The sequence below is a fragment of the Piliocolobus tephrosceles genome, chromosome 4 (genome assembly GCF_002776525.5).
Source record: "Piliocolobus tephrosceles isolate RC106 chromosome 4, ASM277652v3, whole genome shotgun sequence".
In the NCBI taxonomy this organism is placed as follows: Eukaryota; Metazoa; Chordata; class Mammalia; order Primates; family Cercopithecidae; genus Piliocolobus; species Piliocolobus tephrosceles.
The window spans coordinates 91,677,949-91,692,383 of NC_045437.1; the positions used below are offsets into that span (position 1 = coordinate 91,677,949).

Consider the following 14,435-nt stretch of genomic DNA (forward strand, 5'->3'; position numbering starts at 1 on the left):
AGCAGCTCCCATTTTGTTACTGTTTTCTTTTGCCAAGTCTGTTTCTAGCACTTACTGCCATAAAACTGAAAAGTCATAGTCAAATGGATATCAAAGATAACAAGCCCATTGCTGCATCAAAACTACTCCATAATATCACAATCAAGTCAAACACCACCCTTCTTGTAGAAGCTTGCTTTGGAATTGAATGAAACATTATTTTTTACTTGTAAAATTTGTATTTATCTCAGGTGTTTGAGGAAACAGGCATTAAGTTCAAGAGAACGGTGGTGAGGGCAACAAAGATGACTTTATAAAGATACTTTATAGTCTCTGTAAAATAATTCAATTTCCATGGCAAAAAAAAAAAAAAAAAAAAAAAAGCACATGAAAAAGTTTGTTTGTGTATGTGTGTGTGTGTGTGTGTGTGTGTGTATGTGTTTTGTGTCCTCTTCTGGGGAGAAAGTATAAATCTTCAGATTCTCAGAGTCTGTGATTTAAATAAGACTTAAATTCACTGTCCTTTCAGGGGTAAAACATTTTAAGGAATGAAATGAATGTTGAGAAGAAGTAAAATTCTTCATCTGAAAAATGAAGTAAACCATAAATTGCTTCTCTATTCACCAATTAACATAGACTTCTAAACCAGAAAGTATACAACTGCATTACAAATGGGCAATAACCCACTCTCATTTTTGAACAAACTTTTCTAAAATCAAAATTAAGAAATTTGGATAAAAGTATTTGCTTTGTTAGATAGTTTTCAGTTTTCATATTATATGAAAAAATGTGTAGCTGTATTTATATAGACCAGTGGGATGAAGTTAATAAGGACAAAGGAGGAACTCAGATCTAGTGCTCTGAAATATAGAATTGTTTGGAGAAGTATAGGAAATGCGGGTGGAAGTTACCTGTATTAGTTTCCTATTGCTGCTGTAACGTGTTACTGTAAACCTAGGTGCTTAGAAATCACAAATGATAGGTCAGAAGTCTGAAATGAATCTCACTGGGCTAAAAGTCAAGATGTGGACAGGGCTGCATTTCTTATTCAAGGCTCTAGGGGAGAATAATTTTCCTTGCCATTTCTAGCTTCTAGAGACATTTTCTTGGCTTCCCCCTTCCTCTATCTTCAAAGCCAGCAACAGCAGTTCCCACCCCCTACCAGTTAGTTTGTGTTTTACCGCTACTGTGCACCCTGTACTTCCCCAGTGGTTACCAGCTGTTCATTCTTGGTTATTTCTTGGTCTTTAGGTCCTTCTCATACTTGATGAGCCTGCGGGGTTCAGGTACATGCTTTCTTGGGCTGCCGATCTAACAGCTTGTACTTCTTGCCCTTGTAGACCATCCTGTGGTTCTCTGAGTCTGGTTAATGACAGTGAGAACAAGGGGGGTGGATTGAGGACCCTGTACCACCTGTCACACTGTCAATGTGCAGCTGGGAGAGCTCTACCTTTAGGTGGTCCAGCTGTCTCAGAAGCTCTTCCTTCTTGCCATGAAGGTCCTGAGGCTTGATCTTGGCCATGGCTTCTCATGCAGCTGCCAGCTGCCATCTGCTCTGATGGCCTCTCCACTTGCGATTACATTAGGCCCAATCAGACAAACCAGGACAATCTCCCTATTTTAAAGTAGGATGATTAGCACCCTTCATCCTATCTGCTGCCTTAATTCCTCTTTGTCATGTAACATGACATCTCCACAGGTTCCAGGGATTAAGTCATGGGCACTTTTTATGTTATTCTGCCTAGTACACACTCCCTTAGTTGAAACTGTAGGAAAGGATTGGATGCGTAAGAAAATAGTGAAGAGAAGTAGAAACCTAGAAATCCTAGAAATAAACAGTCTCTAGCTGGGGTGAAAGGTATATTCCCTTAATGAATTACCCTAAAGACTTAAAGATCATGTCTGAGGTAACTTGCATCTGTACTTTGACAATCCCCCTTCTCCCAGAAAACCTAGTCATAAGGAAGGGTAAGGATGCCAAATTTGGACTCATAAAAGTTGAGTGTTAGGTCTGGCTCTTCCACTTGTCTATATCCTTTAGCAATTCACTTAAGTTTGGCTGAACCACAGTCTCCTCACTTTAAATTAAGGGGGTTGAACTAGATTATTTCTTGGGTACCCTCCAGTTGTAATGTTGCTATGATTCTAGATGAGGTAGATAGTGTTTCTGCGGACTCAAGATGAGTGGACTATCAGCTCAATGGGTGTTTAAGCACCAATAGTTTCCCAAAGGAGAAATGGATCCTTCCCTGATTTTTAATCTTATTATTTGCTCTTCTCCCTTGCCTGTCCAGCCATCCCTCACCCCAGATCAGAATAGATAAGCAAATGGGATATATTATACTGTGACTGTAAAATATACCTCAGTTTATACCCCTGGTATGAAATGTTCCTATAATCTTAGAAAGAACATGATTTGGGAGGCTAGTTTTCCTCGTAGCATAGGTGGGTTCCAGTCTTGCAATAAATACATCCAAGGAACACAAGGATTGTTCCAATTTTGCTCTAGAGCATGGGTGGGTCTATGTGGTTTTGATAGGCACAATTCTAAGATGGCTGCCAAGATTCATACCTTCCAGTAGATATATGATAGTCTTCCTCCCCTTGAGTGCGGGAGTGGGTTTTGTAATATGATGGTGTATTAGTCTGTTCTCATGCTGCTAATAAAGACATATCCAAGACTGGGCAATTTATAAAGGAAAGAGGTTTAATTGACTCACAATTCCACATGGCTGGGGAGGACTCACAATCATGGCGGAAGGCAAGGAGGAGTAAAGTCACATCTTACATGGTGGCAGGCAAGAGCGAGTGTGTGCAGGGGAACACCCCCTTATAAACTATCAGATGTCATGAGATTTATTCACTATCATGAGAACAGCACAGGAAAGATCCACCCCACGACTCAATTACCTTCCACCAGGTCCCTCCCATGACACATGGGAAATATGGGAGCTACAATTCAAGACATTTTTTGCGTAGGGACACAGCCAGATCATATCAGATGAAATATGTGGTTCCATGACTAGGTTACGTTCTATGGCACAATTGCATTTAAGAAAAAGAGGTTATCTTTGATGGGCCTGGCCTAATCAGGTAAGCCTTAAAAGGAACTTGTCTCTTCCTGAAGAGATTTGAAGTATGGAGAGACTCAACCCAACAGATTCTCCATTGATAGATTTAAAGATGGAGGAAGCCATGGGAAAATGGCAACTAGTATCAGATAGCCAGCAAGAAAACAAGGACCTCAGTCCTCCAACTATAAAAAACTGAATTGTATCAATACCCTGAATGAATTTGGACGTGAATTCTTCTCCAAAGCCTTCAGGTGAGAACTCAGTCTGACAGATACCTTGAACATGACACCCTGAGCAGAGAACCCAACTGAGCTGTGCTGGACTTCTGATCTACTGAACCAAGAGCTAAAAAGTGAGTGTTGTTTTGAGCCTCTACATGGGTGGCGATTTGTTATGCAGCAATAGCAAACAAATAAATGAAAACAATGCTATTCCAGTTAAATGTAGCTTGAAAATTTTTAAAGGAAGTGTTTTCCTTGTGCCTCCTTTCTTCTTCCCTTTCTCCAAAGCCTTAATCTTTTTCCCCACTGTGCCATTATTTCATTGACTATAACTAGAAAATGCCATTTTGTTGGATTAAAATCTTCTCTCATATCATATCACGTATCATTCCCCTAACCCCTCATAGTTCATTTGAGATGCCAGAGATGCCCAAATCTTGGGTATGTTATATACATGTTTTAGGGCTGGAGAATCGAACCAGAAAACACAGATTTCAAGAATTAAAGCAAAGAATCTGTTTATTTTGAACTAACTCAGATATGTTTTATTTGTTACATTTAGTTCTCTTGAAACACAGTAACTTTTACATAATGGCTGAAGAAAAAGAAGCAATGTAAGCATAAATGGCTGAATATTTTAATATCTTTTATCAATAAACATTACTAGAATGCCATGCATTTGAATCTATGCTTTTTCTGAGGAAAACCTGCATTTTATCTTCTGCTTCCTGATATCGCAGCTGGATCTTATTACAAGGGTAGGATGCACCATGGGAAGCATGCCTAAACTTTTTAAACTACAAAAGGAAAGCTGATCTTCATTAATTAGATGTCTAGATTATACACACTGACCACTGTACTATTATCTATAACATGGTGAAAAACACTATTATATGGCTTGTTGATAGCTCCACCTAGGTAATTTAGCTAAGCCTTATTTGCTAAGATATTCTATTAACCACAAAGGCAGGATTTGGTGTCAGGTCAAAAAATCAGATCAAACTGTGACTTTGTGGTTGATGGTTCAGAGAATGCTCTACAACAAAGGGAATTGAGAACGCAGTATGATGTCTAACATTTAATTCAGGAAAAATGTCATCTCCAGCATGGCTTAACAGAGTGCTACTACATAATGCAGATAAGTGAAAATATTAACAAGTCAATGATTCATTACTAAGACTCACCATGTAAAACCCGTATTCTCTGCCTTTGTGAAAACCATGGAATTGGATTAAAAGAGAAGCCACCTAATTTTAGATTTAAGCAAATGTGAGCAATGAGTTTGAGAATAAAGGGTAAGTCTGTGGATCCCAAACCCTCACCTGAATAATGATTAGCTCTTTTAATAAGAAACAACATTATATATATTTTAAAGCTATAATCTGGAAGAACTTCAAAATCTGGAAATCCAGGTAAATCATGATTTAGCTTTTACCAACTTTAACCAAAGTCTTCCCGGGTGCTACAGTCAGTACTAAAAAGCTATTACAAAGCTATTATGTTAATTACAATTTTGTCTGCTTCAGCTTCGTATACCTGTGTCTTTGTCATGTATATAATTATGCAGAGGGAAAACACCCTCAGCTCAAATGAAATAAAAGATTTCAGTTTATGCCCACACGGACCTTGTCAAGTAGCCAATGACTTGCCCTTTCATTGTGAGTGACTAATATCAATGCTGGCTCTAAAGAAAGACACTTTTCATAATCGCCCAACAATCTGCTAAGTGAAAACATGTGGACAGGCTTAGGGAAAGCCTGCCAGGGGTCTTGTCGGAATGGAAAACAGGTGCTCTCATTCTGTGCCACGTAATACCCCATTTACCCCCAAGTCCAAAGGTTATAGGACTAATAGCTGCCTTGTGGTAATCAGGGAAAGCCAAGACACTGGCCCTGGTGAAACATCTGGGACATATTTTACATACTTCCAACATATGCTTCAGGTTCAATTAAAGTGAGGCTTTGGCACATTTATTAATCTTTTTTACTTTTATCCTATAAGAGGACCCACTGACCTGACCCTACTATTATACCATATGAGAAAACAGAAATAATGAGAGCTAGAGGTCAGTACCTGCTCGTATGGCAAAGAACACATTTGTTTTCTCATGAAATTCCATCACCCATGACTCTATACACAAACTTTAAATAAAGGAACCAACGAATTTTTCAAAGTAGGAAATTACCCTTCTTCCACTCAGACGCACTGATAGCCAAGACTTAACATTTACCGCTGTGAGAGCCAGTCGAGATGGAAGATGGAACCTTGCAGGATCCTTTCATATTTCCATTTCTTATAGGAAAAACTATATTTCAAGACATCCAGAAGATTCTTCCCTCTATTATTCAAGCACTTAAAAGTCTATTGTAAATTATTACATTTGAGATTTTATTCAGATATGATTTTTATGCTATCAATTGCATTATGAGTAAAAAAGAAAAACCTCCTTTATCACTTGAATAAAAGGGTTGGATTTATGAAAATCAGCTCACAATCCTTTCTCATGGAAAACACACTGCTTGTCGGCATCCTGTACAGAAGAATACAGTTGAATTCACACTGTAATTTAAGCACTCACTTTCAATCAACACTGGTAACTAGATCTGAAAATGTGTTAGAAGCAGGGTGTCAATTTCAGACTACCAAACACTAGATTACAATAGATGTTACTCCAGAGATTTGGTGTTGTTTCCCCCGGGCATGTTCCACTTGACATCTATGTTTTGGTGAGCTGGTTAACCAGGTGTGTCTACTTCCCATACTTAACATCCTCTCCATTAAAAATGGCCATAAAAAGGGGAGAGATTAGAAGTACAGAATATCAACAAACTGACCAAAAACATAGGTTGACTTCAAGCAGGGACATTAAGTACTAGACTTCACTAAGGGTTTTCATTTATTAACATTTCTGGGGAAACGCCTGCTGCTGGGATGGATCTTTATGGTGGCTTTAATAATAAAGCAGCAACAAGCAAGAGAAAATGGCCATAAATGGATGGCAGCTCAGTGTTTATCAGCAGAGAAATGATGATTCAGAGCTGGCATGTTGAGTTAAAATACAAGCACTCTACAGCTCTACAACTGACCTTAGCAATAAATCATATCATTTACTGCCAGAAGTGTATGCTCATGTTATTTAACATTAAAAACAAGCACATATGTGTTTTTGCAGGAAGGAGATTTTGTTAGTTTATGTTTGATGATGTTGCTAATGACTAAATGATGTACAGAAGAAAAATTTCACATAAAAACTCTGTCGATTTAAAAATGAAATAGTGTTAGAAGGGAGAAAGTGTGTGTGTGTGTGTGTGTGTTTTCCTTCAAGCACTGAATATTAGGAAAAAAATCATGTAGAGAGTTAACTAATCACTGAATTTTTTGACATTTCTCATACATGCTTCCAACACGCAAATTATTTTATTTTTGGAGACACGGCCTTCAGTGGCACACAAATTCTTACATTGGGATATAACTGTACATCTGTATTGGAATCAAAGGTCAAGGGCATAAATTAAAATATACTGTTTTCCTCCTTTCTTCAAAAAAAAATTCACTGCTTTACCACAACATAAATCAGATTCTGGTGAAGGTCAAAAATCTGGTTTTACATGCCAAACAATGTGGAAATAACGAACGATTTTTTGTCCTCTGCCTCTCGATCTCAACCTAGGACTTTTTAGGTTTTAGGTCTGGAAATGCCCAGAGATGATGATGTAACAGCATCACTATCCTCCTTGCCATAGAAAGCGGTAGTTCCAACCCCAGCCACTGCTGCAGTGGTGCAAGATCATCCTAATTCCTGCCTCTTGTTGTCCCCTCTCCCTAGGGGACAACCAATCCAAGCAGTCCCAGAAACTGGCTGTTATTTACTGTGGTCACCATCCCCAAATCCCCCAGCGATCGAATATAAGCCTCTCTGAATGGGCTTTCCTGTGGAGAAACCACATGGCCATTCCAAACCTCAGCAAGTGCAGTGAGCACTGGGGTTATTTAAATGTCCTCTGGAGCACTCTGCACATTCATGTCCTTTTGCTGAGCAATTGTTCAAAAATTACAGATGACAACATCCATGTTCAACTCATGCAGGCTATGTTTTCACTCCCCTGTTCCCCCAAAGCATGGCCCGATTTGTAACACTCAAGATAGGACAAATTTTTGCCCTTCAACAACAGTCGTCACTGCTGTTATCTTCATGAGAGCTATCAAGTTCCAGACAAGCTGAATTATTTTTTTGTTGTTGTTCCTGGCAGAAAAATATTTGACCCAGCTCTGGACAAACGCGAAGAGGATTTATAGCCTTCTCTCCCTCTTTGCAACATGCAGTGGCATTGTTAGGATGATAAACAGCACTGTCCAATTTTCTGGACTCAAACACTTCAACTCCTTTTTTAACTGTCTGTGAAAACAGTGTCATGTCTACATTTCCCCATCCCCAGGTACCCAAGTGCTGGGAAAGATAATTACCTTGTCATCTTTGTCATCTTCTTCTTCCTCGTCCTCTAGTATGTCCTCCACTACCTGCAGACAGAAACAGAAGTCGTTTTTTGTGCTTTTAAAGGAGAGAATTTTGTTCTGTCTTTTTGAACCTTTTGGAAATGAAAACTTTATTAACATTTGAAACAGGCACACTGAGAAGGGATATTCAACCTAGAGATAGTGATTAGGAAAATGCTCTACGTTTCATTGATTAAAACCAGGGAACCGAATCCCAGTTAGGGGAACTGGATTCATGTGAAATGTTTTGTGACAACCTCAAGAATTTGAAATATGCATAAGGTAAACCAACATTAATTTGGGGGATGCTTTAAATCAGGAAATTTCCCTTCTACCGATTCTGCTGTCTGTATTAATCAGGTACTTGAAATTTAGAACTAGATAACTAGGCATGAAACAGCTCTGCTATTTCCAATTTACTTTTCACCAAATTCTAAGATTAAAAAACCATGTCTGTTAATTGATTCATGCTGGTGGTCTATGGCATAAAACTAACAATATATTTTATGGCTCAAATTTTAATTCTTATGTATAAATGTCAAGTCTTGCCTCTCTTACTTTTTGATTTTGTGGATTACCCAAAACTCTCATTTTAATTCTCTGTGATTTTACACAAGATTATGAGAATGCATATTATAAAATGAAAATTAAAATATATAATTACATGTGTATAGTGTGTGTATAACCCATGTAGTTGGATATGCATATATGTATTTTTAAATGGCTATTTAGCCTACCTCAGCAGAACGGAATAGTCATTTTGGATTTCCCAAATAACTTCCCTTTGCCTTGATCAACATATAACCATTCAGAATGAGACTTCACTCCATTTCAGGCTTTTTAAAATGGTTTTCCACACTTCACAAACATACACATATGCATGCCACAGAAACCTACAGTTTAAAAAACCTTGGGAGAAGTGCTGTTATTCAAGTAAGACCCAACTTATTGTGTTTATGATATTTGATATGGTTTTTAAATTCCTTTTTTTCCCTGATCCTATATCTCTGAATAGACTCAACAGAAGCATGGTTATCAAATACTTTAAAAGTTTTCTGCCAAAGCTCATAACTTTAGAGGACAGAGACACCTAGCCCTCCTTTCCTGTGTGTGTGTGTGTGTGTGTGTGTGTGTGTTTTAATACCAACAGGAATATTCTATGAGTGAACACTTTAATAACCAAGACTGTATTATGAAAAGAGTTACATAAACTGAGATAATATATCAGAACTCTGTTATTCCTAATAATTTTTCTCAAATATTCTAAAAGCATTAAGTGATTTAAAAGCATAACACAAACACAAACCTCCAGGTCTCATGAACGAATATATAATGAAAGCATCTGACAACCTGTGAGACTGTTCCTAATTTAATGTCGTGCTTTCAATCTTCTGTTAATTGGTAGAATTTTGAGGTCTTTCATTTGGACATTCAGCATTTCAAAAGAATCACAGTAGTGCAATATGCAGTTTTGCATATCTGATGAGAGCTTACACTTACTTTGGAGACATATAAAGCAATGAAGATTCAACAAGAAAGATGGACTCTTGACAGTCTCTCTAACTATATCCGGCTACTCCATAGCATTCATTATAAACCCCTTTGTTCAAGGCACATAGTGCTAGGTAATGTGGGAATACACAGATAACCCACAAAACTTCCTCTTTACTCCTACCAGCCCTCAAATGGCTTATTATCCAGTAAAATTTAAACAGGGTTGATCAGATAAGCTTTCATGTTAACCTTTCATTTCCTTACATTTAAAGTATTTGCATCACAAATATAAACACAATAGTGACAGTATATAGTTGAAGTGATATATGCTAGGCTATTCCAAATTGGGCTATTTGTGAGGGGTTTAAGATGGAAAAGAAGCTACATGGGTACATTGTGTTGCTTCAGAAGAATTCACCTAACCCTTGTAAGATTTTCTGAAATGATGATTATTTCATACCTCTGATAAAATTATCTGTTAGATTTAAATGAAGCAATTTTTTTTTTTTGCTGAAATTACCCATGCAGATTCATATCAAATACATCAAGGAAAATGAGATGAACACTATACTTTTACTGCTGTGAACAAACTCATTATTATAGCTACTTATAATTAAGAATGTATAATATGCCTCTTCTCTGCAGTACTTACTATCATATTTCAGGTGCTATGAAGGCAGAATGGTGGTGGGCTGTGCCTAGCAGATTGTCAGGTACATAATAGGTGTTCACGAAATATTTTTTGATTGAGTGAATAATGAATGCATCATCTATTCTTCATATCATTTAACACACTTTGGGTAAAGTGCCTATCATGTATCTCACAGAACTGACTTAGTTCACCTGGAAGGACTTATACCTAATCAATGATGCAGATTTATAAAAGCAAATATTCAAAATGCTTTCAAACATTTGCCTGAGAATAGAACTCATGAATATTTAACCATTAAGGTTGGAGAATCTCCACTATCTTCAAATTAATTTTCAAAAATTCAAGATAAGATTAAGCCATAAACAAGCCAGTAGCTTAATTTACACATTTTACAAATCAGCTGTGGATCTGCTGTTCCAGTATGACTCAAAGAGGTCTACAGAATCAGGCTCTTCATTTGCAAAACCCAAACTGTTCTTACCCTGCACAAGTGGGTAATTGGCTACGCACAATTGCTCCACAAATGTGCAGCCAGAACCACCCAATACAACCATTTGCTTTTACATTTGGCAGAAAAGTGTTGTGTTAGTGAGAGGCCTTTTTGCTGTGTTTTAGCGCTCTAGTGAGGGCCTTTCCCCTCCTCCGGTGCATTTTTAAAGTTACATCATAAACATCTACAAGTGAGGATTTATAATACTGATGGTTTCCTATTGATGCCTTTAAGCTGCTTCAGAATATATCCCACCATTACATTTTGCTCAGGTGAAGCTGAAGGTGCCTTAGAAAATGGAGATGATAATAGCACCTATCTCACAGTGTTAAGGATCCAATGAGATAATGCATAAAAGTGCTTAATACAGTTCCTGTATCAAAGGAAGTACTCAAAAATGTTAGCTATTAATAAAAATAAAATTGCATCAAGTTAATATTTTAAACATTAATTTTCAGAAATTAAACACTTTTTTCCTGGACAAAATATTCTGTGCTCTTAATGACACACAAAATTCTGATTCATGTTTTCACTGACTATAAGAAACACATAGAGGGATACAGGTAGAAGTGTGGATAAAGATTCCAAATTAAAATGATGATGCTTTCACAACTAATTTTCAGGCTTTAATGGTCCAGTGAAACGGATGACTTTGAGGACAAGAGTGTCTCAGAAGCTGAGCTGTGCTTTAAGACAAGAGCTCCAGCCAAATGCAATGAACATCGAAACTGCAAACTGAGCTTTTAAAAACAAACTGCATATATCACTGAAGTGCATTTAATGACTGCACAAAATTGCAACCCTTCCCAGAGAAATCAAATAACACCTGCTATTTAGGATGAGAGTGCTGGAGTTTAACACTTAACTAAGGAAAACAAAAGAAAGGAGTCCTGGTATCAAATTCTAGCTCTTTCCTCTTCAAATGAAACCAAATAAGCACTACATCATTTTGTTTCAAGTATACAAAGTCCAGTTGCCCAAACACTTGTCAGCAATAATTTAATTAACAACATATACTATATGCAGGATTTCCTTGAAGGGGAAACAATGAAGAGTGACGAAAAATCATGTAGTAGAAAAGATACGTTTACAAAGTTCAGTTTTTTCTCTTTTTTCTTAAGGGGGAATTATCTCAGATCGGCTCTAGAATTCTCTTTCCAAATTATGCTTTCTGATACCTTGCTTGAAAGCAAGTAGTATTAATCAAACAAAGGAAGGGCACTAGGGAAATCAGAAAGATGTAATGCAAGCAGTTAAAAGTGACATGACCTTCTGTAATGTCGCTCGTCACAGACTTATATGCCACACACTCGAGGAAGGTCTTGAAAGAAACTGATTCTTGGTACTATTCCTTGAATGTAATACTAATAAAGATGACATTTAAAAAAACACACAGACAACCCCAAATGCAGCATGCCAGCTACATTGCAGCCAGAGAATAAATAGATAACATTATTTTAAAAGCATATTTCTTTCTCCATATTCAATATTTGCTGAACATTTGTCGTTAACATAAAATATAATATGTGACTATACATTTAAAAAATACATTTCCAAAGTTAAACAAAATTGTATCTGTAGACCATATATTTTGTGGTTTTAGAGGAGCTCTTGTACTATTACAAGACTTTTAATTGTAATCCAACACAACAAAACACTTCATGATTTGCAAGGAAAATGTTATTTGACTGGAAATGTTAATAGTGATGTTGATAATCTGAATTAAAACGTGACATGTTTGGTATTATTGTACCAGAACAAAAATGTATAAGGGAGGTGACCAGAAGGATGCAGTAACAAAAAGATCAATGAGGAAAGGATGAGGGAAAGTGGGTTCAGGTAAACTTCATTATTAAAAACATTACGGGACAGTGACCACTCATTATTGCTTTCTAACACCAATTTAAGGTGCATGTTTAAAACTAATATGACAAGAGAGGGTTAAAAGGCCCATGAATTATTTTTTAAACACTTCATATTATGATTTTTCCAAGAGTAAATTATTCCACTTATTTAAATCCCTTCGAACAAAAAGGAACCACAAAAAATCTTGGTTATGTTAACCTTGGAAGGACTGAGTACTCTGCAACCAAACCTTTCAAAAGCCAGTGCTGATACAAACCAGTTTCTTTTGTGTTTGCTTCTTTTCCTTGGAATTAAATGGATGTTTTACTATGTTCAAAATGAATAGTTGCACAACTCAAATTGCTTTACTCAAATATGGTCTATAAAAATGCAACACATTTACACATTTAAAGAAATTGCTGCTGTCCAGATGTGCAACCATGTTAAAATATTAAAGAAAACTGACACAAAAGAAAGAAGTTTCATATTTAGTTTCATATTCATAGACGATCCAAACTTGTACAGATGCTTATATTTGGATACATTACAAACTAAATGCCTATTTCTACCCTAGAGATATGGAAGAATTTGGGGAGAGTAGTATTCTTTAGCATGGTCTGGAGTTCATTTATATCATTGTGTGTGTGCGTAAACCATGCAGAACATGCATTTGTGTGCCAATGGATTTATTACACATGTAAGTATGATATGAAATGATGGAATGTCTATTGATGGAGAAGATGCATATAATCACTCAAATGATTTCAAATCACTTGAAAGTACCAAAGGTCAGGTTGAAGACTTTTGTGGTAAGATCTTTATAGGTGTGCTAGTGCAGACATTTTTACAACAGGACACCTTCTCACAAGATTTTTGAGAAGAAACAAACTTTTGCAAAATGGTATAATTAAACTGTATACATAATTCACTCCATGTTTATAAGAATAATACGACTCAATCAAGTCTGGGATATACTGTTTCATCCAGTACATCTCAAAGGCAACTGCATATATGATGGCTGCTTAGTTTGATTCACGCTATTAAGGATTTGACCTTGGAGGATTTCAGCTACAGTAGTCATCAAGATAACTGAACCACTAGATGTAATAATAATTAGTGTGATAGGCTTGCCTGGGAGGCTGAATATACTGCAATACAAAAGAAGGCAGCTTAAAAAAAAAAAAAAAAAAAAAAAAAAAAGAAGAGCATTAGTACTTACTGCTAAAAGACTTCCTGATTTTTACAGAGACACTCAAAAACAATTATTCTTCTTGCAAAATGCATTTCCTTGGCTCATTCTGGGAAGTGCCATGTTGTAATTTAGTCTGATTCTTAATAAGGAATGTGGCTTTAATGTGGCTATCAGATGACTTTTGATGCATGTCACTGATTATGTACAGCATGCCTTCTGCATCATCAACAGCAGTATTTGTTGTATAATCTGGTTTACTATAAGGTGCAAAGACAGTACATTTACTTTACTGACCAAAAGTATGTTACCTTTTATTTTTAAGTGTCAGCTTAATATGCAGAAAAACTCTTCCATTAAGAAAGGTGAAACAATAACATAAATTCTGTAATCAGTATAAGCCTCTTAAATTTCTTTTCATATTTCCTTTTTAGTATTCTTAAGTGTTCATTCTATTCTTACACAAAGCACTGAACAGAATTCTAGAGTTTATTTGAACTCTGTCTCCATCTAAAGGCTTTACAATGTATTGGATTTTTTTTTTTTTTGCTTGCAGGAAAATTCTAATCTTGATGTCTTTAGGAAATTGCATATTAATTCAATTGAGTAGGAAAAAACAGGTCAACTATTAACCTGGAATGTGCTTTTTAAATAATGCTTTAATGAAACTATATTATTTGTCAAGGGAAAAAAGTATATACCAAAGGCCAAAAAATTGAGTTGTTTAATGTGCTTTGCAAGTAAAATTAAAAGCTAACTCTACTCACCATGAATCTACTTTATAAAATTTAATGTTTACAAAATATTTTCATATATTAATAAACAGAGTACAAATAAAGAAAATTATGTACATAAGCCTCTATATTTAGAGCCAAATTTCCATTCCAGAACCTCAACTTTGTAACAAAAAGGCACAATTTTAAATGTTTCAAACTTTGAAATCAATCTTAGAATTTTTTTAAGTGTCTAATAAAAGGTCCACATTTAAAAAATTTTC

General features: G+C 36.2%; 1 protein-coding gene across 9 annotated transcripts in view; it reads right to left on the minus strand.

Moving 5' to 3' along the window:
- The window catches only part of MCTP1 (multiple C2 and transmembrane domain containing 1), a 594,518-nt gene that overhangs the window by 65,830 nt on the left and 514,253 nt on the right, over positions 1-14,435 (minus strand). For all 9 annotated transcript variants that reach the window (XM_023212153.3, XM_023212158.3, XM_023212156.3 and 6 more), the window contains one exon: positions 7,739-7,792. In XM_023212153.3, coding sequence (XP_023067921.1) covers positions 7,739-7,792 — 54 coding nt within the window. The remainder of the gene's footprint in view (positions 1-7,738; positions 7,793-14,435) is intronic.